This window comes from Perna viridis, chromosome 2, assembly GCF_037379345.1.
Source record: "Perna viridis isolate PV_CMFRI_1.1 ecotype Kerala chromosome 2, ASM3737934v1, whole genome shotgun sequence".
In the NCBI taxonomy this organism is placed as follows: Eukaryota; Metazoa; Mollusca; class Bivalvia; order Mytilida; family Mytilidae; genus Perna; species Perna viridis.
The window spans coordinates 51,369,908-51,397,214 of record NC_142446.1 but is presented as its reverse complement, the minus strand read 5'-3'; the positions used below and the strand labels follow the sequence as shown (position 1 = coordinate 51,397,214).

General features: G+C 33.3%; 1 protein-coding gene across 4 annotated transcripts; it reads right to left on the bottom strand.

Moving 5' to 3' along the window:
- Positions 1 to 1,207: 1,207 nt before the first annotated feature.
- LOC148625685 (N-acetylated-alpha-linked acidic dipeptidase 2-like) lies at positions 1,208 to 27,259 on the bottom strand. Of its 4 annotated transcripts, XM_088569366.1 has the most exons (19): positions 23,078 to 27,259; positions 22,496 to 22,652; positions 19,613 to 19,913; positions 18,949 to 19,071; positions 18,537 to 18,720; positions 16,413 to 16,509; positions 14,804 to 14,896; positions 14,204 to 14,289; positions 13,733 to 13,852; positions 12,420 to 12,505; positions 11,824 to 11,887; positions 11,419 to 11,486; positions 10,183 to 10,283; positions 8,318 to 8,408; positions 6,291 to 6,380; positions 5,136 to 5,301; positions 2,817 to 2,898; positions 2,168 to 2,260; positions 1,208 to 1,703 (listed from the first exon to the last, which is right to left on the bottom strand). In XM_088569366.1, the coding sequence occupies exons 1-19, from the start codon at positions 23,175 to 23,177 to the stop codon at positions 1,484 to 1,486; spliced, it is 2,322 nt and encodes a 773-aa protein (XP_088425492.1). In that variant the 5' UTR covers positions 23,178 to 27,259; the 3' UTR covers positions 1,208 to 1,483. The 4 variants fall into 4 exon arrangements, with proteins under 4 accessions (XP_088425492.1, XP_088425491.1, XP_088425494.1 ...); XM_088569365.1 differs by lacking the exon at positions 23,078 to 27,259 and having other exon boundaries at positions 22,496 to 23,052; XM_088569368.1 differs by lacking the exons at positions 22,496 to 22,652; positions 23,078 to 27,259 and adding an exon at positions 21,714 to 21,815.
- Positions 27,260 to 27,307: the final 48 nt, after the last annotated feature.

Below are 27,307 nucleotides of genomic sequence, written 5' to 3'. Positions count from 1 at the left end.
AGACCAAGAATTTTAAATTTAACATTAACTAGTATTCTTTTATTGAAAACCGAGAGGTTTTTAATTTGAGGCAGATGTAACCAATCAGAGGATGAGGTTGAATATATCAATTTTAAAAAAAAACAGACCTAATGCCTACTACAGTTTTACACATGAACTTATATTTTTCTTTTCATATAAGAAATATTTTGGACACAAGTTATAATCACTTATTGCTGTTAAAGATACATAACTAAATGATCCTTGCTTCGTATTATCCTTGGTATTACAAGTTCACTTCCTGTTAAACTGAAATCTCCATCTGCTTCTAAGGTCAAAACTTAATATCGTATATTGATTACCATTATAAGCATTTTGTACTCTATTACCAACCGTGTATGACGTAAAAGTACACACCGCCATGATAAACCATTTTCTTGATTATCATGATTTAAGTATTTTGATAATAAGAATACAATAAAACGATCTAAACCGAATCACTTTTGGATTTTTAGTTCGGTTAAGACAGGTACGTTTGCTTTATCAAGGTTCAAACTATTTCAATTGATAAAAAGGGACTTTAAAAATTGTCTGGTTATAACAGGTTTTCAGATTATTAAATGTTCGGTTTAGACAGGTTTTGACTGTGGCAAATAAAAGTACAAAAAAGCTAGACAAATAACAAAAAAAGTACCCTTTGATCTAGATATCTAACATAAACTTCATTTTTTATTATTCAAGTCATGTTTTCTATTTGTAGAATAAAAACAGATGACAAATCAAACCAATCGTCAGTACATCCTACAACGGAAACCCCTGTGGAGAAAGTTGTTTTCGAAACTTAAATAAGACCTTTGTACTTCAGATGGGATTTTTATTATAGACATCACTTATTTATATATTTTGTACTCAGTTGCTTATTTAGTTTTCATATCTGCATTTTTCTTGGAGTTCAAATGGTCAAATAGTTGTTTTTTATGCTTATCCTACCGGTGCACCTGGTCCATGCTCCCAGGTTTTAGTGGAGTCCGAGTTGATCATTTGCTTTTGTTACTTTGTATGTATGATTTCAGTTACTCTATGTTCTTTGTTTTGTATGTCTGTTTTTCATGTCTGGTCTTTGTCCCTGGATCGCATTTTTTTTATTACCGCTATAGCCTTGGTTACCTTGATTAATCTTTCATAGAAATATGCAAATTCATTTACATTTACAAATGATAATTAAATGGCAAAGCATAGGCTGTTTTTAATTCGGGTAAGCTGTTAAAATTTAAAGAGAACAAATTCAAACGTAAGACAACACATATAAATCATTCATTGTAATGATCCATATATACTTCAACATACAAACACTGACCATATAATTAGCCTTGATTTCAATGGTTATTAATTTTGTGGCTAAATCATCTACGAATTTCATTACTAACCAGTGAAAAAATAATAATTTAAACACACAAAAACACTCGATCATAGTAGTTAATGGTAACTAACAAGTACAAGTATTCTATAATTTTTTGCTAAACTTAGGCATGAATTTGGATACTTCTCGAAGCGTTGACGTCGCTGATTCAATTGTAAATAAGATGACAGAAAAGTGTTTTTTGACTACTTTCCATCTATTTTCTTGATCAGAGCTTTTGTCAATTTCAAACAATGCGTCCGCCAGTCCTGGGAAACCACTTCCTGCATATGTATTCTTCAAACTTTTAGCGAATATCAAATGCCTGGAAAAGATAGGTAAAATTTATGCTATTTAAAATTGAAATATTAGTTTTCTAAAAGGAAAACACATTTATACGATATACAAAAAAGCATTAAGCACAATAAAATGCATTTGTCATATAGAAAAGGCATTGATATGAGATATGGTATAGGCCATATACCTTTTTATATTATTTGTCTTCGTCATTGACTAATTCAGTTGTCACCCAAAAAATAAGTTAAAACGTTTCCAATAAAACGGCAGCCGCTTTCACCCTTACTTCTGAACTCAATATAATCTTCTCTTTTCGATCATGCAAAATTGTTTTTTAGTACAATAGAAGCGTATTGTGTGTGTTCTAACACTCACAACATCAATTTCATGTATAGTGATTTCTGAGGTTTTTCCATTAAACTCTAATCAACACATTTAAAAAAAAACTACTCCAAGACTATTTATTTTGCCATGCTTCCTAAGATATCGTACCTGGTAAATGGTCTGCTGGGAAGACCATGGGGATCAATAAAAGCTCTTTCAAACATCATCAGTTGGTCATTAATTTTTCGTACACCTAGAGGACTTGCAAGAATAAATAGTATAGGTCCATATATTGTTCGATGCAAGCATTAAAAAAACTACGGAGAGTTGCCGTTATTGGGTTGTTAGTTCAACTTTCTAGAAAAGTACAGACGCTTACCCTATGGGTGCATTTGGTAAATGCTCACAGTTTTTAGTGGAGTCGGAGCTGCTCATTTTCTTTTGTTACTTGGTACGTATAATTTTGGTTATTTTATATGTTTTATTGTGTGTCTGTTTTTCAAGTCTGGTCTTTGTCCCTGAATCACATTCTTTTGATTTCCTCTAGAAGGCATATCAAAGCTTAAGTTTTTTTTCGTCCATATTTTGTTTAACGTGAAGTAATTCAAAAGTACCCTTGTAGACATTTTGTTTCTTTTCGTGAAATGTTTCTTTTTTTAATCTTAACTACTGTTATTCACAGTTTCATACAATTTTAGAGTACATATTATAATGTGAATAATTTGACGCAGGAATAAATGTAACAAAAACAATACTGATGACAATATTCAATCTTTTTGAAAGTTTGGTATTATAAAAAAATATATGCGATACAAACTTGTTTTTGTCCACATTTTTCACCCTGAATGCAAATGCCTTAGCCTCTGTATTCAATAAATTTGTCACTACTTGAAGTGCATCTAAAAAAAAGAACAGCGTTCCAATATTTCCCACGTAAAAACAGTGCGGAAAACTTTAAATTCACCGAAAATGTCTGAGTCCTAGGACCGCAACTTCTGTAAAGATCATTCAACAATAACCAAAGTCAAACTTAATCCGTAAAACTGTAAATTCACTGCAATTTGCTAAGTCCAAGAGCCGTAACATCCGTAAAAATCATTCAACCGTAACCAAGTCGAACTTAATCTGTAACTTCTCATAATAATACTACATACAAAAGATAAAATCAATTGGTAAAAGCAATTAAAAGAAGTGCGGAAAACTGTAAATTCACAGAACTTAATCTGTAACTCTTCATAATAAGGATAAATACCAGAAATAAACTTATTTGGTAGGAGCATAACAAAAAAAGTGCGGGAAACGCGAACAGACGGACGGTCGCCAGGCATTTCCTAGACAATAAAGTGCTAACATTTGAAAAGTATGGAATGTTGTAATAAAATATAGCAAGCTTCTTTGTGGTGCAAACAAATTATATGAAAAGACTGATATGAGGTGCTTCATTGGATATTTAAGGCTCAAATTCAAAGCATTGACATATAGATAACCAACATGAGAACAAAAATGTGAAGAGTCTTAACATCCAATAAAAGGATTTCCTCGTATTATGGTTGTACTCGACTTGAATTGTTCTTCAAGAGAAAGTTGTACTGTAAATAGTAAATTGATAGTTTTTGATACTTTAATCTAATCTTGTGAACGAATTTTTATATATTGTTATACTTAGAATTTAAAAGGCATAACATGTGAGGTAGAATAAATATTAGTAAACGCAGTATTGGAAAAATAACTGTTCATTGATGTTGAAACTAGTAATTAAGTAATTCGTCTAGAAATCGGGCAAAATGTATATAAGGTGTGGCACATGAAGAAAAAAAACGCAGTCCAAGAGCCGTAACATCCGTAAAAATCATTCAACCGTAACCAAAGTCGAACTTAATCTGTAACTTCTCATAATAATACTACATACAAAAGATAAAATCAATTGGTAAAAGCAATTAAAAGAAGTGCGGAAAACTGTAAATTCACAGAACTTAATCTGTAACTCTTCATAATAAGGATAAATACCAGAAATAAACGTATTTGGTAGGAGCATAACAAAAAAAGTGCGGGAAACGCGAACAGACGGACGGACGCCAGGCATTTCCTAGACAATAAAGTGCTAACATTTGAAAAGTATGGAATGTTGTAATAAAATATAGCAAGCTTCTTTGTGGTGCAAACAAATTATATGAAAAGACTGATATGAGGTGCTTCATTGGATATTTAAGACTCAAATTCAAAGCATTGACATATAGATTACCAACATGAGAACAAAAATGTGAAGAGTCTTAACATCCAATAAAAGGATTTCCTCGTATTATGGTTGTACTCGACTTGAATTGTTCTTCAAGAGAAAGGTGTACTGTAAATAGTAAATTGATAGTTTTTTTTATACTTTTATCTAATCTTGTGAACGAATTTTTAAATATTGTTATACTTAAAATTTAAAAGGCATAACCTGTGAGGTAGAATAAATATTAGTAAACACAGTATTGGAAAAATAACTGTTCATTGATGTTGAAACTAGTAATTAAGTACTTCGTCTAAAAAATCGGGCAAAATGTATATAAGGTGTGGCACATAAAGAAAAAAAAACGCAGAGATTTTATTGCATTTACCAATTAATTTTACAAAATAACCACCAGAAATAACCATCAAAGTGTTTGTAAAATATGACCTTTTAAGACATTGATAGGTCAAATTTAGTTGAAATGGAAAAATGGCGGAAAATTCTGCCCGCACTCTTTCTGTATATTAGCAGTAAAAATATCTACGTCACAGATGCTTCAGGATAAACTTAAATAGCCATTCAGTTGTTTTCTAGATGTACTGAATATATTTTAGGCAAACAATGACTAAATTGCGGAAAAGGATGTGCCACCCATTTCCTGATTCTTATACAGAATGGTACTTAAAAAAATCAACTTTATAAATTTGACATTTTTTTTTCTGTTGACGAAAGTGACGCCTGTCCCATTTGAAGTAACTGAAAAATGGTTTGCATTACACAATTATAACAGTATTTGTACATGTGCCTTGGATGAATGTATTCTTATGTATTCAATGAATTTAATTTCATTATTAAATTTCACGGTAAAGAAGCAAATAATTATCGATTAAGCATTAATTTTGAAGGAAAAAAAATAGAGCGTACCAAAATCAATGCTATGGTTTCGTAAAAGTTCTCCATAGTCTTTATCTAACGTTTTAACAAGTTGTTCCAAAATACTCCCAAAATTAATGACATCTAATGGTAAAACAACAGTGTCTGCAAGATTTCTTACTATTTCCGCCAAAACCTGTCCTGTTGCTCGGTGTCGCTGCAATAAAAGTTAATTTTAGGATAATTGAAGGTTTATTTTATGAATACATGCATAATTTGACAATGTATTTAAAGATATACAAAAACATGCAAAAAATTAATGACATTTTATTGTAAAACAACATTTCGCTATTTTCACAAAAACTTGTCTTATTGCTCGGTTGCAATTAATATCAATCAAAGGATACTTGAAAGTTTATTTTATAAATACAATGCCTTACGTAGCTGTCGCATTTTTTTAAAAACACTGTTATTTTTTTTAAAAAATTATTTATAAGCCACTGGACCAATGACACTGACGGTGGTCCATAGATACTCAGGGGTATTCATTAAAACTAGAAGTCGGACTTGTTTCCCCACGAACTATTTACCATATATTTTTCAAAATTTGTTGTAGCACAAAATTGGAGGCTCCTAAGAAACTCCTTGTGTTATACATTGGCATACAATGTAATTACTCCTTTGCTACCGGTGCACCTGGTCCATCCTCCCAGTTTTTAGTGGAGTCCGAGTTGCTCATTTACTTTTGTTACTTTGTATGTATGATTTTAGTTATTTTGTGTTCTTTGTTGTGTGTGTCTGTTTTCCATGTCTGGTCTTTGTCCCTTGATTGCGTTCTTTTGACTACCGCTATAACCTTGGTTCCCTTGATTACTCTTGCCATACTTTGTTAGAAATTATAAATGCTGAATTACGCTTCTTATTTTGTTAAGTTCTAGTTAATTTTTGTGTCTAACTTCTTAAATATTTGGTTCTACTGCTGGTGACGAGATGTTTCTCTTTGAACCACGTGTACGGCATACTAAAATTTGCATGAGTTTTATTTATTTTAAACAAACCTTATTGTAGTGCAAGGAATATCAACCGTACACATATGACACAAAGCATTATTGTGTAACGGAGGGAGCTAAAATAAGAGAGAAAAACATGAAGGTATTCGATACAGTTGACTATGTGATAATCTAATTATGAGTATGTATTATGTACCTTAAATCCTTTGTCCATAATTTCGTCTACTGCCTTGAAAGTTTCATACTTAGAGTGATACAAAGGATAAAATGCCACATTGTCATTATTCTGCAAGAAACAACAGTAAGATGAATTAAAACAAAAAATAGACAGACTCTGCAATATTTATGGAAAACGTATTCATAGCAGTATTTTTAACCAGAATTTTGATTTCTTTAGGGATTCATTTGATTTTTTACTATTATCTAAACACTTCCAAGAGACGTGTTAAGAGTAATCAAGGGAGCCAAGGTTGTAGCGGTAATCAAAAGAATTTAATCCAGGTACAAAGACCAGACATGGAAAATAGACATACACAATAAAGAACATAAAGTAACTAAAATCAGACATTCAAAGTAACAAGAGCAAGTGAGCAAATCGGACTCCACCAAAAACTGGGAGCATGGGCAATGTGCACCGGTAGGGTAAGCGTCCTCTGCTTTTCTAGAAACCCCCATCGAGTTGCTCATATAAAGTCAAATCCGGGGTAGACAAACGATGAAAGGAAAACTATGAAACGTTGAATAAATCAGTTTTCATGGCGCAGATGGATACACCATATCAATCCACGAGTTCATGATGACGACCATAAAACTTCTGTAGTCTGTAGTGATGACTTCAATCTTGTAGCAACATAACCCTGTTCCAGAAGCCTTTTTATTAAAATTCTTAGAATTCTAGCGATACAAGAAGTTTGCATAGTTTCGGCAAGCTCGGCCATAACGTACGAGTTGTTATATGAACACTCCATACGCCGGCGCTGAAGGGATGTTGCCACAGATGAAAGGAAAATTGACAATTCCGAATGAAAAGTCATCAATAGTTTTCCTTTACCATCGATTTCTAAGTGTAGGTCAAGATATGAGGCTGGTGTCACAGTGTCTGTAGTGCCCTTTATCTCAAGTTCTTTTGGGTAGATGCAATGTATCAAATCCCCGAAATTAGGATTGTTTAAAGATAATACGCCATCTATATAGCGGAAACTGAGATCAAAAAATCTAGCTAAACGATATTTCTTTCGGACCAGATCAGCTATAAAGTCAGCCTCATAAGACTGAAGGAAAAGGTCAGCAAGTAGAGAAGCACAATTTGTTCCCATTGGAATGTCGACCGTTTGTTGTCCACCACACTGGACAAATATGTTGTCGATTAAAAATTCCAGCATTTTGTAAACATTTTCTTCAGTATATTTGGAAGATGATTTGGAATTAATTCTTACAAAGTAAGAGAAATCTCTACCAAGAACTATATATTTGTATCTAGGTGTACCATCTTTTTTGGAAAAAAAACAACCATGTATAATGTTTTTAAGTCGGGTTTTTAATTAAGTATGGGGAATAGGAGTGTTGAAAAAAATAATAGGTTTTAATGCTATTATATTCTGATAATAGTGTTGAACCGATTGTCTCCTAAAGATCTTTCGAATTTTTCAGGATCCACACTAAATTAATACCACTACAGGAATAACAAGTGTTGTGGTAGGACTGAAGACCCTCTTTGAGTGCTGTGAGTATAGAAGTTAGTAGTTTTGAAAGAGGTTTGGTGGTACATTATGCAGATCCAGCTATGTAACGTTAAAGTTGTTTGTATGGATTCTAGTGGAGTATAGGAATCCAGTATATAGACGGTAAATCACAATTATCGTCCTTTGTAGAGAGACCAAAAGAGGATAGCACAGATTTATGGTTTCCACAATCTATTCTTTGGAAAGTGTGGTAGCAGTATAGGTCTTATCACTGCTATTATTTTCTACGTCTACCTCTGATAATAAACATTGGGTGTAAATTTTAAAAATGTTGTTTTGGGCTTTGTCTGCTGGTACGACAACATATTTGTCATGTATAGTAAACAATGTTTTTTGTTTAAGGTCCGCATTTCCTAGAAAATAAAACATATCTAAAAAGAAAATAGTGTTACACTGCGCGATTTTTTCGAAACAATCTCTTACTTATCAATTCTAAAAGATAATGTAAATGTATTACTTTTTACATTATGAAATACTGTACCGAATCATATGTATAGCTAAGGTCACAACTAGGAAGACCAACTTTTTCTACCATTGGAGCAAAATCACTAGCAGATCCCAGCTGTGGTATTCTATATTAAATATAAAGCACTTTACTTAAGATAGTTTTCAAAAAGAATGTTTCACTTTTTTAAAAAAAATAATGGTTGCATCTCTTTCCGGGTTATCATTTTATATTTCAACCTAACATACTATAATATAATCTAAACAAAAACTCATTTTTGACAGCAATTTATTTTAAGGAGCTCAAGTTGTCTCCTTTTTCAATTTTCAACATTCGAATACAAAATATCGGAAATCATAACGCGGAACATCTCAAATGTGTTTTCACAAATGAAATATTTTCAAGTAATAACAAATCATTAAGCATCTTCTGAGGAAGAATTGTGAGAGGGGTTCGGGAGGAGGCAAGGGCTCATTTCATCATTCATTTCATTATATTATTTTTATTTCCTTATTCGTCATTCATTTCCTTATATGCTATTTTAGGTTGTACATATTTGGTAATGATGGCAATCTACTTGGGAGGGGTAAGAGATCTCATTTGAACATTCTTTTCCTATTTTGCCATTTTAGGTCGCAGACATCTAGGAATGGTTGCAATCGACTCGGGAGAGGTCAGAGATCTCATTTCAACATGCATATCTTTTTTCAACATTTGGAAAAAGCAGGCAACTGGAGCCACGTATTTATTTTTTGCTTAATTCGTCAGCGAGAAAAAAAGTTTCTTAATAACAGAACACACATTAAAAAGAGTGAATGACGACATGCGCGATAATAAATTAGTTCACAGTTGTCAAATATTTTCTTTATTGGTGGGAATATTAAAATTCGTAAAGCTATTTTGAAAAAGTCATAAAAAAACACAGCAAAACATCAAAATGTGCACTTCACCCATACTTTTTTTCTACCAAATAGAGGTGTATGGAAAGATTGATTTTAATTTCTATGATTAAGGCAACTACTACTTAGTTGTATTGACAAGTAATTCCACACAGTCTAATTCTAACGTTCTAACGTTGTTTTTTCTTTTGATTAATTGACTGCTAAGTTGCTAACGTAGAAATCGATGGAAAACGTGATGACTTTTCATTCAGAATTACATTCCTTTCATCTATGGCAACATCCCTTCAGCAACTGCCTATGGAGTGTTCATATCACAACTCATACGTTATGCCAGAGCTTGCCGAAACTACGCATACTTTTTGTATAGTGCTAAAATTCTGACAATTAAGCTTCTGGAACAGGGTTATGTTACTACAAGATTGAAGTCATCACTACAGAAGTTTTATGGTCGTAATCATGAACTCGTGGATTGTTATGGTGTATCCATCTGCGCCCTGTAAACTGATTTATTCAACGTTTCATAGTTTTCCTTTCCTCGTTTGTCTACCCCGGACTTGACTTTTTACGAGCAACTCGGCGTTTCTAGAAAAGCAGAGGACGCTTACCCTACCGGTGCACCTTGTCCGTGCTCCCAGTGTTTAGTGTAGTCCGAGTTGCTCATTTGCTCTTGTTACTTTGTATGTATGATTTTAGTTACTTCATGTTCTTTATTGTGTATGTCTATTTTCCATGTCTGGTCTTTGTACCTGGATTACATTCTTTTGATTATCGCTGTAACCTTGATTCTCTTGATTATTCTTGTATCGATAAGTAATTTCACACAGTCTAATAATGATGGTCGAACGTTTTTTTTCCTCGATTACTTGGCCTAACCATAAAATATAGATCATAAACAACCAAAAATATTAAAGGACGATAATAGATGTGTACATATCCGATGTCTTAATAGAATAAACCGAATGAATATCATATAAACTACAAAACGTTTGATCTACCTACTTAGCTAAAGAATTAGAGTTATTCTTATCAAGAGGGAACGTCGCTCTCCATTTGTCATAGACTGTTTTGTGGTTTTTATCATCTTCGTCAGGATTTGGTACCTGTAACATACTCGATAGCTTGTACATATGATCCATAGTTTGCTTTATTCAAATGTTAACATTTTTCATAACTTGAATATTTACATAAAGATCAAATGTTATATTTTCCAGAAACTTTCGATGTGTAAAATCAGAGCATTCACCCACATATCAAATACAAGTACGAAGTGAATAGTACGATTTTACACATCCATAAATTCTGGAAAAACAACAGGTTTGATCCTAAATTGCCTGAAATGTATTTCTCCTTTTTTTTCTCAAACATGATTCAGATGGAAATGCAAGATAGGAGACTATCTAAAAAATTCAAACAAAACATTTTGTTTTGTTTTAGTTGCAAAAAATAACACCTAACATGTGTACCACCTACTTCATACTTCCAATCCATAAGAAAAGACATAAAACAGTAGTTTGCGATTCTATGTGTCACATTAGGTCAATTAGAAAATTAAAGGTTCACGTAAAGTTGTATCTTTCTGTCACAATCAGGGTTTCATGAGTTTGAATTATAATTTGTAATAGAACTTTAGAAACTTTTATTTGATCAATCTGTTTGACGTTTATTTATGAAGAAATCATTTTAAGCTAGCAACATTAAATTAAAATTCTAGATTATACCTTCTTACACCAGACTGAAATAAAAGTCAAAGGAAACAATACAACGCACTCATCAAATGAGCTGTTGCAGTATCTGAGTGAATACAATATAAAAAAAGTTATTGTAGTGTTTAGTTTTATGAGAAGCATACACAACAAATTTAAAATATAGGTGTGCAAAATTATTCAAAAATGTAAACCGGCAAAATTGTATGTTAGGTACATACGATAAATCTCCTCCACATAGGTAAAAACGCTATTGTCCAAGCTCTACACCTCTGCTACCGAGCCTATAAGCTAACAGAGAGATAGCTAGTAAATTAGGAAGCGTATACAAGGCTGCGTATGAGATTGCTGCATTTGATGAATAATTATTCAAACGAATCCTTCAAATATACATGTATATTCCTTGTTATGAATTTTTTTACACTTATTCGCTCATTTAGTCAATGCATGTAAAAACATCACACTGCATCTGTACTATTACTAGTACATCAACATGCTAGAAGCCAGACTAAGTATACTCCTCAGTACAAACCTTTTTTGCTGCTGAGAAGATGACATCATGTAACATTGGAGATGCAGATGCCCGCAACGAGTAGTTACCTGAATTTCAAAATATTTATACGTCATATGCCATCAGGAAAGAGTTGCAGGAGCGCCAATATGTTATTACAGTCACTGAAGTTCCTTCTTACCACACTCTTTATGAGACATTTGATTAGATATAACTGATTGTCTAAATTAGCTAACGTTTTTGTCCAGATATTTTTTTTTATAATATTTGATAAATATTTTAACTTGCTTACTCACTTTCAAAATAATATGATCACGTTTTTGCATTAAAATCAATGTGCAAAGCACAAAGATATATTTGTTTTTGCTTCTGGATAGTGTTCTTTTAATTTTCCGCTAGAATCTTGGTTCCCTTTATTACTCTTACCTTCTAAAGCAATGTCGACATTTCTGTAAGCTATAGCCCTTGCAGCAAGATTCTTTGTGTATTGCTGAAAGCAAAGTATGAACAAATATTAGTAGTAAAGTATTCTTTCTAATGAAGCCCACTCTTTTCTCAGACAAGTTCTTTGACTAGTAAAGAGAACATATTGAAGATATCGAGAATAACGCAAATTGTCAGATGACAAGTGGAAAATAGATTTTAAAATTTGAGAAAGCTTTTTGAAAGTTTAACCGCAAACATTATACCAATATTGAAACTTAAGACAACATATGCAAATTCGAGATGATAACTTAAGAATTAAAGTAAACTTTAAGTTTCCATATAAAGTCTTTATAATAAAGGAAAAAAAATGTAACAGAGATCACACGCTGGCATAGTATAAAGTATATGATAGTTATTTTAGTTAACCCGATTCCCACCGGAAGAAAACAGGTTTTGATTATTGATTGTCATTTCTAGTCAAATACCAACATAAAAAAACTTGTTCGAACCGAATCTTTTTTTAATCATGTCCTCGACACAATAATTTATTTTTATAGTCTGTATTACAAGCTTGCGTGATATTTTAATATATTTACTTCAACCCACTCTATTGAGCCCAGTAGACCATATTCTTCAGCTCCCCAGCTACAGAAAATAATGGAACGTCGTGGTCGCCACTTTTCTGAAATTGAAATTAAAGACACAATTTTCATGCAATGTGTTATAATATCCACTATGAGGGAAAATGTCATCAATTTTCACCTGGTTTTCATGTGATTTTAACGCTTTTGTGCCAAATTTTCTTTGAATAGTTCATCCTCGTCTCTTGGATCATGTTTGGACTTCCTTTTTACTGTGGTAAGCCTTGGTCTACTTACAAATATATACACGATTACATTATATTTGAACAATTGAACTTTTTTAAAATATATTTAGTGATCATTGTGACTTTTTAACCACTTGGTCGATGCCTCTGTTGGTGAACCTTAGCTCTGTGAAGGTATTCACCAACCTAGTATTCAGACTTATCTGACCCCGAATCATATTAGATTTTATTTATCATTAATTACAAAAAAAATTGCAGTAATAAAATTTCAAAATACATGTACTTAAAACACTTAAGCTTCATTCCTTGTAATATATAAGAACCTCTCAGTGATGGATTTGGCTTTCTATTTCGATAGTTTAAATTTTGTTGTGACTACTTTTTATATACAATTACTTCTTGGATTGGGATCTTCCTATTTGATTCTGATGCTGCTGGCTGATGAGAAGTTACTCCTTGAAACACGTGTAATGCATATCGAAATTTGCAATATATATGATTGGTATTTTTTGTATTTGCAATGTGGTAATACTCACTTATTTTAATATTTACAAGTAAGTACCGTATAAATAGCATTTTCTAAAAGCAAATTAATCCATATATTGAAAATTTAAACAAAGACCACTCGAAGCTCGAAACGAATCAAGTGTTTGACATTGTATTTTCTTATAATTCGTATATATATTTAGTTTCTTAATTATGATACCATACAAAGAAACAATGTTATGCACAAGACTAGTGCTTAAATTATACCCAGCATTGCATGCGAGGCTAACGATATACGTCCAGCCAACCGGAATAGGTATCAGATAGGTCTGCAAAAATGAGTCAAGGAAGTGAATTCAAAGTGAAAAAATATATGCAGTTCATAAATAAAGAAAAAGTTATTTACAGTATCTTGATCCGGTACGCCTTATTATTATTATTTTAAATCGACAACCGTTTACCTATCCTATCTCGGCCCTTCCGGCAATCGTCCATTTTTCACTGACTTAACAGAAGTAAGAAAAATGTATCAGTGTGATGCTCGGTTGTAGGCTGCGCTTTACTTATATTACTTTATTACTGTTCAACAAATCTAACTTGATTTTACAAGTTGTCCCATAACTCGTGACACTTCTTTCATAGTAGCTGTGCCACTGGATGGATCTATAGCTCCAAACACCCAGGCGTCTCTATGGTTACCAGCAAGTACGTATCTATCTGTAGAACAATGTGAATGTATAGAAGGTTATGATGGAATATTTCGTAAAATTAAAATACTGGTTTTCTTTTTACCAATACAAAGACGCTTACAAAATATTTATGCATATATTTATTTCATCAATTGTTCAAATTAAATGTATATGTATATTATTTTTATGAAAGTTTATGCATTAAATCTATTGAGATTTGTACATGTCATAACTTGTATGAAGTCATAAATAAATAATAAAGTTATGATACAAGTGATAACTTGTAAAAATTAAGATATAAAAACAAAAGTGCCTAATTGTTGTTTGAAATGTAGACATATGATTGGAAATATCAATGTTTTAAGGTATTTATACTGACCCGGTTCTACTTCACCATGTATTATTCCAAAAGCATTGTACGTCTTTCTTCTAGCATTTGACGTCGATATCCTCATTTTCACCCTCCTGCAAAACATTTATATTTGTTTACTAACTACTAAAAATCGCAACTTAAAAATATATTTCCTATTGGACGATAATGTCTATTCTGTTTCTTAAGATAGAAAGGACTGTAAAATATCTCTACAAATACGTTAAGGCGTTGTGCAATTAACTCAAGTGCCTTTGATTCACTCTTTCGTCTACCCTGGACTTGACTTTTTATGAGCAACTCGGCAGGAGTTTCTAGAAAAACACAGGACCTTATCCTACTGATGCACCTGGTCCATGCTCCCAGTTTTTAATGGAGTCCGAGTTAATCATTTAGTTTTGGTGCTTTGTGCGTATTATTTCGGTTATTTTATGTTCTTTGTTGTGTGTCTGCTGTCCATGTATGGTTTTTGACCCTGGGTTACATTCTTTTGATTTCCTATATAATATTGGTTCCTTTGATTACTCTTTCATGTTTCTATCGTATGTTCAATTTACAATCTAATGTTGGTTTGTGTATGTGCAATCTTGTATTACGAACTTTCCTTACCATGATTTATTAACTAGCTGACCACCATATCTGTAAGTAACATTCGGTATCGATCCTTTCCAGCTATCTATAGTTTCGTTTCCTGTCATTTGTCTGCAGCATAATGTATTTTTGTATGTTTATTTATTTTCATTAAGAACAATATTGGAATCAAAATTAGTATATTTTATGACATTTTTTCTTTCAAAGGTAATGAACAATTTAAGTTGTGTTTTAGCATTTGTTAAATATTAAAGTTGTCATTCATGTTTTTAAAAATAATTTTACTGACACAAAATATCAACAACAGCCTTCAGAACTATATCTTTTTTATTAAAGGGAAAGACCACTTTTGCATGAAGTTCGGCTCTTATGAAAAATCATACCCATCTAAGCAAAAATAAATAACCTTTAATGCAAAATGCGCTTTCGTGAAATGGTGAAGGCTATGCAAAATTAGAAATCTTTGAAATGTATGTGGATAGCCATCTTGCAGAACTCTCCTGTCTGAAGGAAGGTCATAAGCAGACTTTATCGATTTTTACCGATAGCTTCTGATTAGCTCGTGACGTCACTAAGTCGGTTGGATACTGATAAAAGTACTGCAAATAATATATAAACAAAGAATATTCCGTAAATATTTATACGATCCTGTTTATCTAATCGCAAACATGCTGTTTTGCCAAGCTTACGATTGCACAAATGATAAAAGAGAATTATTTTTTTACCGGCAACACCAACATTCTTCGGAAGTAGCCATTAGATTTTCCTAAGACATTCTAGCATTCTGGCTGCAAATCCCTATGTTCGTCAATGTTGTCTGTCATTTGCTGACACGTTGTACCTCAATCTCTTTTTTCTGTATATTTGGGTTGATATTATAGGGGAAAATTTGCGCTTTCTTCGGACATCGTAATCAATTATCTATTTACTTTCACTTTACCAACCGACTTCGTGACGTCACAGCTCAACCGATCATGGTGGCGCCCATAGGCGCAGGAAATTCAAATTCCCTATTTATTAATCGTAAGGTCTCACTAACCACTTCCGGGTCAAATGTCCACCCCCTATGTAGTACCAAAAACACACTGAACCTAGACATATGCATTGTAAGTGCATTATTTGTGTGTATTATGATTAAAAGTAGTCAAAATGAAGCTGAGAATGTGTACTTTAAAATCATATATGTAATTAACTACAAAAGTGTATGAATATTGTTTACATGTGTGAGTACTTTGCCTCCATGCTGTCAGTTAGCAGAACAGGCAAAAATGTGGATTTTCAGTATTATTTATTCAAGTAAATTTTGTGAAGAATTTCTACTATCATCGTACCATTAGCATAATGATTTTGGAAGCCTTATTTTCCAAGCTTCGCAACGGTATGCAACTTTAAGATGTCATTTGTCCTGGGAATTCACAGAGAGACTTTGAAAATTACTTTTTTAACCTGTAAAGTAATGGAAACGTTAGAAGTGGTTAGGGAGACCTAATTAATTAGTTCAGAAAAAGAAATTATGTTGTTTCAATTTAATTTTCATGAACATTACAACTTACACAATAACAGAGTCTTCTACTTTAAGAAACATTAAATCGAAGTTTAGAAGGGCAATAACGCTTATCCGACTTACAGCAAGAATTTCTCAGCTATCCCATAACCTACTGGATGAACAACAATATCAGGTAGTGGTACCTCCGGGTCATCTTCTTTAAGTCTGTATGCTGATTCTACAACACATATATACAAATTAATAAGTCCTTTCCATGAACAAGAAGACATTGATTCTCTGTCAGAGTGGTTAATGGCCGTGATGTATTTAATTTTCAAACGAATGAAAGTTTTAAGTAGGTCAATGAGTGCCAATGCTACATCAGTTTTCAAAGACCCCGATGTAGCAAAAACATTGTCTACTATACATGACAAGTATTTGTCGTACCAGCAGACAAAGCCCAAAACAACATTGTTTTTGTCTGCAAAATGTTTTATATCCAATGTTTATTATCAGAGGTAGACGTAGAGCAGTGATAATACCTATACTGCTACCACTCTCCCCAAAAAAGAGATTGTGGAAAACCATAAATCTGTGCTATCCTCTTTTGGTCTCTCTACCAAGGACGATGACTGTGATTTACCGTCTATGTACTGGATTCCTAAACTTCACAAGAATCCATACAAACAACGTTTCATAGCTGGCTATGCAAAATGTACCACCAAACCTCTTTCAAAACTTTTAACTTCTATACTCACAACTGTCAAAGAGGGTCTGCAGTCCTACCACAACACTTGTTACTCCCGTAGTGGTATTAATTCAATGTGGATCCTGAAAAATTCGAAAGATCTTTTGGAGACAATAAGTTCAAGACTATTATCTGAATATAATAGCATTAAAACCTATGATTTTTCAACACTGTATACTTCTATTCCCCATACTCAGTTCAAATCCCGACTTAAAAACATTATACATCGTTGTTTTTCCGAAAAAGATGGTACACCTAGATACAAATATATAGTTCCTGGTAGAGATTCCTCATACTTTGTAAGAAATAATTCCAAATCATCTTCCAAATATACAGAGGAAGATGTTTACAAAATGCTGATATTTTTAATCGACAACATATTTGTCCAGTGTGGTGGACGTGTTTTTCAACAAACGGTCGGCATTCCAATGGGAACAAATTGTGCTCCTTTACTTGCTGACCTATTCCTTCACTCTTATGAGGCTGACTTTATAGCTGATCTGATCAGAAAGAAAGAATATCGTTTGGCTAGATCCTTTAATCTCAGTTTCCGCTATATAGATGACGTATTATCTTTAAACAATCCTAATTTCGGGGATTTGATACATCGCATCTACCAAAAAGAACTTGAGATAAAGGATACTACAGACACTGTGAAGTCAGCCTCATATCTTGACCTACACTTAGAAATCGATGGTAAAAGAAAACTATTGACCAAACTTTACGACAAACGTGATGACTTTTCATTCAGAATTGTTATCTTTCCTTTCATCTGTGGCAACAACCCTTCGGCTCCTGCGTATGGAGTGTTCATATCACAACTCATACGTTATGCCAGACCTTGCCGAAACTACGCAGACTTTTTGTATCGCGCTAGAACTCTAACGAATAGGCTTCTGGAACAGGGTTATGTTGCTACAAGATTGAAGTCATCACTACAGTTTTATGGTCGTCATTATGAACTCGTGGATCGTTATGGTGTATCCATCGGCACCATGAAAACTGATTTATTCAACGGGTCTTAGTTTTCCTTTCCTCGTTTGTCTAACCCGGACTTTACTTTTTATGAGCAACTCGGCGGGTGTTTCTAGAAAAGCAGAGGACGCTTACCCTCCCGGTGCACCTGGTCCATGCTCCTAGTTTTTAATGGAGTCCGAGTTGCTCATTTACTTTTATTACTTTGTATATATGATTTTAGTTACTTTATGTTCTTTGTTGTGTCTGTTTTTCATGTCTGGTCTTTGTTCCTGGAATACATTCTTTTGATTACCGCTATAACCTTGGTTCCCTTGATTACTCTTCCATTAAATCTTCTCTTTTAATAACATGCTCCAAGATTTGATTTTTACTTGATTCATTTTTCTATTTTTACAGTAAATAAATTAACATAATTGCATTAATATCACAAAATCTGGATGTATATATTTCGGTCGTGTTTTAAAAAAAAAACTTTAGCAAATGCAAATATTCATATATAAATGAATATTAACAAGATATGATGTCACGTTTAAACATACCAATTGCTGGATACCCTGGTGTCAAGGGATCTCCAAACCGTAAGAGTACTGTACCACGTTGAGCTCCTGAAGCTGGTAGATACCAATTGTGAGGGTATGTTATGTCTGTCTGTCCGTTGGAATAATCAGCTGGGTCTGAATACAGAATTATCCCAATGGCACCTCGCAAAGCCGCAAAGTTTGCCTAAAACATTATTATAAACGTAGCACTTGTAAGTATTAGTTCATATTCGTGCTTTATTAGAAATACTCTTATCAATGACTATGTTCGCTTTTCAGAGCGTGGGAATTAATGGATAGTTCCCATAACTTAAATTGCCAGTTAGGCTACATTAAATAATACGAATATATTTGTTACAAAGGTCAGATAAGCATAGACATGGTCGTTTAAATGTAATTCAACAGTTCTTACCATGTCGCCTCTGAAAATTTTGCCATACCGTGCGATGACAATTTTACCAGAAACATTGACGTTTAAGGTGTCTAGATAATCATAATCTTCGACTCTACCATAGTTAACATATAAAAGCTCATCCTGAAAGTGAGATTTTATTTCATATAAATAATAGCTTCATATATACAATATATTTCTCCGAAGGTTTGATTAAAAAGTTCAAATTTATATCCCACGTAATATTTAAGTTAACAAAGTCTAAAATGTAATATAGAAATAAAAAAATATCACGGCAGATCAAAATGTGAAACCAGGTTTCATTGCATGTCAAAATGCGAAATCAGAGTCCAAAACATTATATGGTATATCAAATTTACAAAATATTATACAGTTAGATTCACCATTTGAAGTAACCTTTAGTTTGCTTAAATATATCATAATTCAATTTTGGCCTTGATTTGGGCTGGCCTTAAATAAAAATTCTAAATGTTTCTGAATCCCATTATTTTTGTCTAAATTTATGCATGCAAGTTAATAACCCTATTTAACACAAACAATAAAAATGTGTTTATTGAAAGTTCAAATTATCAAACACAAGAGACTGAAAACACTTTTTTTGCTCATTTAAAATACTTTAATTTGTATAAAATCAAAGTTTGTTTCCTTCATAAAAAATAGTTACCGATTCTATTATTCCCGGTTTAGAGTAAGCATTAAACGGAGGAACAACGTTGCTTTTATTTTCGGATTCATCGAGAATGTCTTCATATAGTGGTGACTTGTAGATAATGTTCCCGTCAGAGTCTATAATCTGTATCTGGTTCATATTATCTTCGTCTGTCGTATTGGGGTAGGAGAGAAGTACATCATACTCTGTGATGAATGTTTCATCCAAACCATTATCTGCCCAGAACTGCTTCATGTGATTTGCCTGCTCCCAATCTGCAGGAGTTCCTGCCAGGTGAGGGTACTCTGATAATCCCCTAGCAAAAGTGTGAATATGATATCTTTTTTTATTTGCTATTTGTAATGTTCTTATATTATATTTTAATATTCGACTTGGTCTTTAGTGTCATATATGTATATATAAAAAAACAACATTAAATAGTTTTTTTTTCTTCAAGCCATGTTTTAAGTGACTGTCCATTTTGAAAACTAGGCATTTGCTATGACATGGATGGCATATGGTAAATTTATTCTAAGGCATTGTTCCAATGTAATGTTTATATCATGCATATGACTTTTAGTACAAAGATTTTTTGAAATCAACAATGGATGGCTTAGAAAATGATTTTACATTTCTTATGAAAACAACAAAATTTTGCACACAATGAAGGAGTTATCTCCCCTTTCAATAAATTTCAGTACTTTTTATGTAATTTATTTCTCTTCAACCGTCGCAGTTAATCAAAAAACACACTTTGAGAAAGGATGCATTTGCGATATGAACCAGATTAACATTTTTTTTTTTTGGAAAAAGAATTGTTTTTGTGTGGACTTCCTCTTAATGCTCGTAAAAATGTATTTTGTGGTGTGGCATTTTATAATTTACCGCTTTACAGTAGCAGTATTCATGTAATCAGAACACTACAGTTGTATGACAAATGTTTTTTAAAGGAAATTCCAAGAAACATGTCAATGAAAAGGGATTTTCCAGAAATTTGCATTTCAAAGAATTATTAATTGTATCAAAGTAGTGTGTAATTGTAAAACATTTTTATAGTTGTTCTTATTGTAATGTAGAGGTACGGCCTTAGGATCTTGTTTTGCCAAATCCGGGAGATGCGATTATTTATTGCAAACAAATTTTGTTTATTCACACTACAATTAAGTAAGGGCTAAAAATATCAACTTTTATCAATTTCATTATATATTGCTGCATGCATGTCAAGTTTTTTAGACTTGGGTAATATCTTTTCTACATTTCGTCGTTTAATTATTTACTATATGCCAGCAAAATGTTTTATCGATGGTTTAAGAGTAAATTAATAATCACTGTTTGGTAAACATGTCCAAATTACACCAAGAAAAATAACATCGGTGATGGGCAAGAAAAAAGAGAATCGTATATTTTATTTAAATTAAGGTGAAATACTTAACCTAATGAATGACCAGTATATCTATTGTTCATATTAACTATTAAATTATATTAATAGATCTACCATGGTCACACCATTACTTACTATAGCTACCACAATTTCACTCTGCATAAGTTTCTATTTGTTACTATCTGTTCAGGATTAAATTTGGTTGCGGCACATTTTTACTTTCGGTGCTGAATTTAGCTTCTTATTTCATTTTTTGTTTTGTTTTGAGTACTTATTGCATACAACATATTTTAAAATTTAGATGTTTCTATATATGTGGTTCTAATGCTGCTAAAGTTTGCAATATTAATAGGAATGCAGTAATGCAGTTCTTGTATTTACTAACCGGACCACCATGATTCATTCATTTTATTGTAGACCTAAATTATCTCCACAATGGTGAGTTGAAGTAACATGGTAACAAACATAATACCCTGTTCTGTCTGAAAAGCTACCTTGTTTGACTTAAATCAAAACCTATATCCTAATCTATAACACAGATGGCACTCTTTACAAAATATGATAATTTTTTTTGGTAAGTTGTATTATCAAACTAAATTGTCCAGAACGAAAAAAAATGTAGAACTACGGCAAAAAATACATACTTAGTTATTTTTAAAATATTAAACAAACAGTTAATTGGCATATTCAAAATACAAAAACAACAATCGTATCATCATATCAAATTGGTTATACCATATTGCACAAAGACTTCGTACATTCAAGTGGAGATCCAATGTTTTCCTGTGATGTGATTATGTCTCTTTCTGACAACTATGACTGTCTTTGTGTGGCTGGTGAAATAGCTTTTCGTGCATAATAAATAATAATGTTTGCATATTTTTGTTTGTGTCATTGTCAGTCTGATAAACATTGGTTTGTCTAATAGGGATGGAGCGACATTTTACATATGTAGATGCTCTAAAACATGAATGGCTTAAAACCTTTCAAATGGAAATGAAGTATTTCGGAAATCACGTCAACATTTGGGAAGTGATTTTAAGTGCTATTGGAGGTAATGCATTATTTTCGTTGGTCGCGATATTAGCGATATATCAGTGCATCATCAAAACAAGGTTAATTCTTTTAAGCAATGAACTCCGTCCCTCATATGCAAACCTAGACTAATATTAATCTATTATATAAAAATTGATAAAGTAAATAAGCATGTTTCTAAAGGACTACTGTAGCCTTTTATTAAAGAACTGAAATGACAAGCAATTTTCTAAACACCGTAACTGAGAGATAGTAATCAAGGGAATCAATGATAGTGCCATACAAAAAGTCTGCGTAGTTTCGGCAAGTTCTGCCATAACGTATGAGTTGTGATATGAGCACTCCATATGCAGAATGACTATAAACAAATGTTGTTGCATACTTATATGATGTAAAAATCTTATGACATTTGTCACATGCCTTTGTGATGGATTTATTTTGAGAATTTTGTTCAAGCAAACAAAAATATTGCAATAACTTACCTGAGAAATTCTCTGATGTTTTCTGCTTTAATTTCATTCATGATCTGTTCACCAATGGCTGGGTTTCCATCTTGAATTATAGATTTTGAGACGCCAGGTAGAAATGTTCCATTGGTCATGGTAAATGCCTTTTCGCCAGGACACGTTGCGTAACGTCCTATTAAAATACCTATCATAAATCCGATCACAATACCAACGGTTCCAAATAGACACAATTTCCTCCTTGCAGTCGTTCGGTTCCCATTCTTAAACATTGGATCAGTTGATTCGTGCATGGGATACATTATGTCACAAACAAGACAGTAGATAGTTATGTCTTTTTTTTGTAAAGCTTTTATGTGTATAATATGTCGATTTTTGACGCATAGGTAAAATTAATCCCTTGAAATTATACGCTTTTGAATAAAATCTTGAGGTTTCAAGGTAATTATTTCTTTAAATGAACTTAAAACAGCACAGGTTTTATAGAATGTCTAACAACCTGAACGCACGTATGAAGTAGAAGATGTTTATAAACAAAACTGCATGTACTAAAAATACGGTAATTAACATGTATTTATGTCATAATGAATTAAAACTTACGTGTCTTATGTTCAGAAATGTAGACAGTATAAGGTGAGTTTGTAATCAGCTTTAGGCATTTTAAAAACTTTTCATTCAGTATTGTCAACTTTCCTTTCATCTGTGGCAACTTCCCATGGAGTGTTCATATCACAACTCGTACGTTATGCCAGAGTTTGCCGTAACTACTCAGACTTTCTGTATCGCGCTAAACAATTTGACATCTGGAACAGGGTTATGCTGTTACAAGATTGAAATTACCACTACAGAAGTTTTATGGTCGTCATCATGAACTCTTGGATCGTTACGCTGTATCCAACTGCACCATGAAAACTGATTTTTTTCAAAGCGTCCTAGTTTTCCTTTCCTCTTTCGACTAACCCGGACTTGACTTTTATTAGCAACTCGGCAGGTGTTTATAGAAAAGCAGGATGCTTACCCTATCGGTGCACCTGGTCAATGCGCCCAGTTTGTAAAGGAGTCTGAGTTGCCCATTTGCTTTTGAAACTTTATGTGTGATTTTAGTTACTTCATGTTCTTTGTTGTGTATGTCTGTTTTCAGTGTCTGATCTTTGTCAATAGATTACATTCTTTTGATTTCCGCAAAAATCTTGGTTCCCTTAATTACTCTTTAATATCGGACAAAAATGATGATTCTTAAGGAAAAAATAGTATAACAAGAATGGATATAGTGAATATGTAAAAAAATGTCGAGAAGACCCTCACACCACAGGGTATGCTGCAGCTGGCCCAAAAACATCATTATACACAGGAACAGCGAAACAGTTGCCCCTATATATTCTAGCAGCATTAATGTTAACTGTTCATGTCATTATTTCCAAAATCTTCTACTCTGACACTACCAGTCCAATTAGAACCAAATTTGGTATGAAAGCACCTAAGGGAGTTCTCTATAGAACTGATGTGGTGATTTTTTATCCTTGGGAAAACATGGCCGCCGTTACTAAAAACTGAAGAAAAGGGTCAGATAGAAGTTTTTGGCATATATCTCTAAAACTAGTAGGTTTAGCCAACTTTTGACAGGGTAAGAACAGTTTAGCATGATGAGATCTATTTGCGGTCACATATTCATGTAAATATGTTGAACCACGTTGGAGTTATTGCTCTTTACTATTTTTTATTACTTCAAAAAAGTCTCCTCAGAAACTACTGGACTACTGATTCGTAAGGGATATAGTTATGAAACTTGTCAAATCGTTATGGTATTAACATGGCCTCACTCATAGGGTCTTTACATAGAAAATAACACACTATATTTAAAACGAGTTTTCGGCACAACATGGGTTGTGTACCTATTATATGACTTATGATGTACCAACTCCAGTAGTGCTAGAGGTTGTCTTGCAAGCTATTTTCCGACTTGGTGCCATCCTAACCTCTAGCATCTGACATGTTGAAAGCCACAACAAATGTAAATAAGCTATACATGTGTTTTTAAATGTTTTATTTACATAAAAGAGGTTTAACCCATCGGAAATCAAGAGATATAAATCCTAATTTTTTGTGAAATACCTAGAAAACATTTGTAATGAAGACAGTTATCAAAGTGACCAACCATTAGGACAATACTTTAACGGAATACAATATTTTTTGACAAAACGAACAAAACGAAGTTGGTAACGGCAATGCGTTGGTTAATTTAATATTTTCGTCTCGCAAACTTAAGTCCGTAATTTTATCATCCGAATGCACCCATTCGAAATGTTGAAAACCAAAAGTTCATTTAAACTGTTTTACAAAGGATTTCCAGAATTCCTGGATTTTCTTATTAGGTAGGTCATTTGCTTTTCTTCAGGTTAGTCACCTTTATCCTTGTTAGGGTAAAGAAACTGTATAAAATGTTTTAAATGGTAAATATTTTACTCTTATTCCTCCGATTTCAAAGAACGTCGGAACGAGCGGTATGCAATATGGCACTCGGAAGTAAGAGATTTGGGGTATAGAGGAACGAAATTTCAACCTCTTACTTTGTAGGAGTAATGATGTACCGTGGTTGTCAACCCCACTTGGGAAGAGTTGAGATTTATATTACATACATAGCTTTTGGTAGGTTTCAGTTGGTCTGGGGCTGCTGTGTTGGTAAGTTACCAGTAGTCTTTGTTGTTTTTTTATTTGTGTGGTGTGTAGTCTATTTCTTTACTTCTTTTTTTTATTCTGTCAGCTACAACCTGCCCTGTAGGGTTTCCTCGTCGTTCATTGAAGACCCATGGGTGACCTTGAACTGATATTTTCAATCCCGCTGAGTTGTCTCTTTGACATATTCACCATTTCCATTCTCGTTATAGTTGTATAGTTGTGAAAAATATTACCTAAAATAAAGGATGGGAGACACCTGCACGTATTAAAAAAAGACTTTTGAAAAAAAAAATACTGATTTAAAAAAATCATATTTCGAATGATATGCATAAAATATGAGAGCTGAACATGAAACCAACGAAACCAAATTTAGAAAAATAAATATGCATGTTTATTCTAATAGAGACAACTATTTTCCTATTATAGCCGTATTAAATCTCCTTATATCACCCACAGGGGAGACACTATACGCGACGTTTGTAACAACATATTAAACTGGCTTTTTAATCATCCTTTTTTAAAGAAACAGGTTCGATCATCGCCAGATATTGCGAGACTATGAAATCTCAGACACCCTCGGGTAAGTTTTCAATATTCTGTTACTCGGCATAGAAACATTTGAAAACTTTAAATTTTACCTTTGGGTGTTTGATATTTCTAGATCTATGCCTGGCATTCTCAGAGGTGTTAGGTTCTAATATCGCTACAAATGAAAATTTGACAATTGTTAAGATAACGGACGTGGTATGCAGCTACAATAATTTCCCTCTACTTTTTCATTAACCACTATCATACAATTTTATTGTCAGTGTTTTTCTTTTAATTTGATGAAGTCTGTACAGTTATACGTTTTTACAAACGTATTTTGACTTTGTCGTTCCTTTCAAAGAGCGCCCCTGTAGCCAACTTTAATCTTTTTTCGATGCCATTCTTTTTATGCCCTAGATTTAGTCTTAACTTAATAATACACAACGGCCCCTTGGAGGTCTGAATGTTAAAAGAATAGGCCCGCAGTAGCGCTAAATTTGTCGTAAAAGGCGACTAAATAGTGCTCAGAACCCTAGCCGGGGGCTAGGGCGCTCTGCCCACAGAGCAACTAGGTGGTGTGCCCCAGGTGGTGGAATGGAATACCCCCGGCGTGTTACATGCTGGGGTTGTCAGGTTGTAATACGGAAAACCTGACCGCAAACCAAAGTGATGCACTGTGTTGGGAAAGATGCCACGTTCCTGCAACGTTAAAGAGTCCTGCTGTGGTATTCGATAGGAATAGGAACCTTTGCGCTCAGCCACAGGAGGCTACATTCCCCGACCTTGCTCATCCTTTCCTTTTTCTAGTGGCAATCTAAATTTTGTCGACCCTGTTGCCCTTGTGTCCCATCCCTTTTTCATTTCATCATCATCATTTTATGTTCATTTTATCATCAATTTCATGTTCATCGTCTGAATATAGCTGAAATATTGCTACTCAAGCGTTAAACCCCAACAATCAATAATACAAAACGTACTATCCTATATGAGCATTGGTCTGCACTGACTTTTAAGGTATATTCCTTTCATTCGAAACGAATCGGTTATCAAATACCAGCTTCCCCTGACCTGCACATGGTGTTTACAATTTTCAGTTGTTACTTGATATGTCTGAGCTACTAGTGAGTTAACCACTATTTTGACTTCTTAATGCATCATCGTTGCTTAAGAGACATGTCTGAATTTTAGATCAAATATTCTCTTTCTAACAGATACGTTATGGGCGATAGATTTTCATATCATCATCAATATATGTTTTGCGCTTTTTGTTTTTGCCGACTCTGACCGATAACAATTTTATGCCGAGTGATATGGTATTAATGTACCGGAAACAATTAACCGTAAAAGAATCGGTCGGTCTAGCGCGTTTGGCGTTATGAAACCAAATATTTTCTTCGATGTCTGTCCCATGTCAGGACCATTTCCTTTTTTTGCCTTTATATTAGTATTTGTTATGTGGACCTGTGGTTGGTTGTGTTTTATTTTGGCGAGGCCTAATGTCATGTATGGACTAAACCGTTTGTAATCAAACACACATACACGGTGCAACACGCTTCACTGACACGTCTTTTTTTTTTGTTCTTTTTTTTTTCGTTTCCTGAGTGAATTAATTTAACAATAAATTAA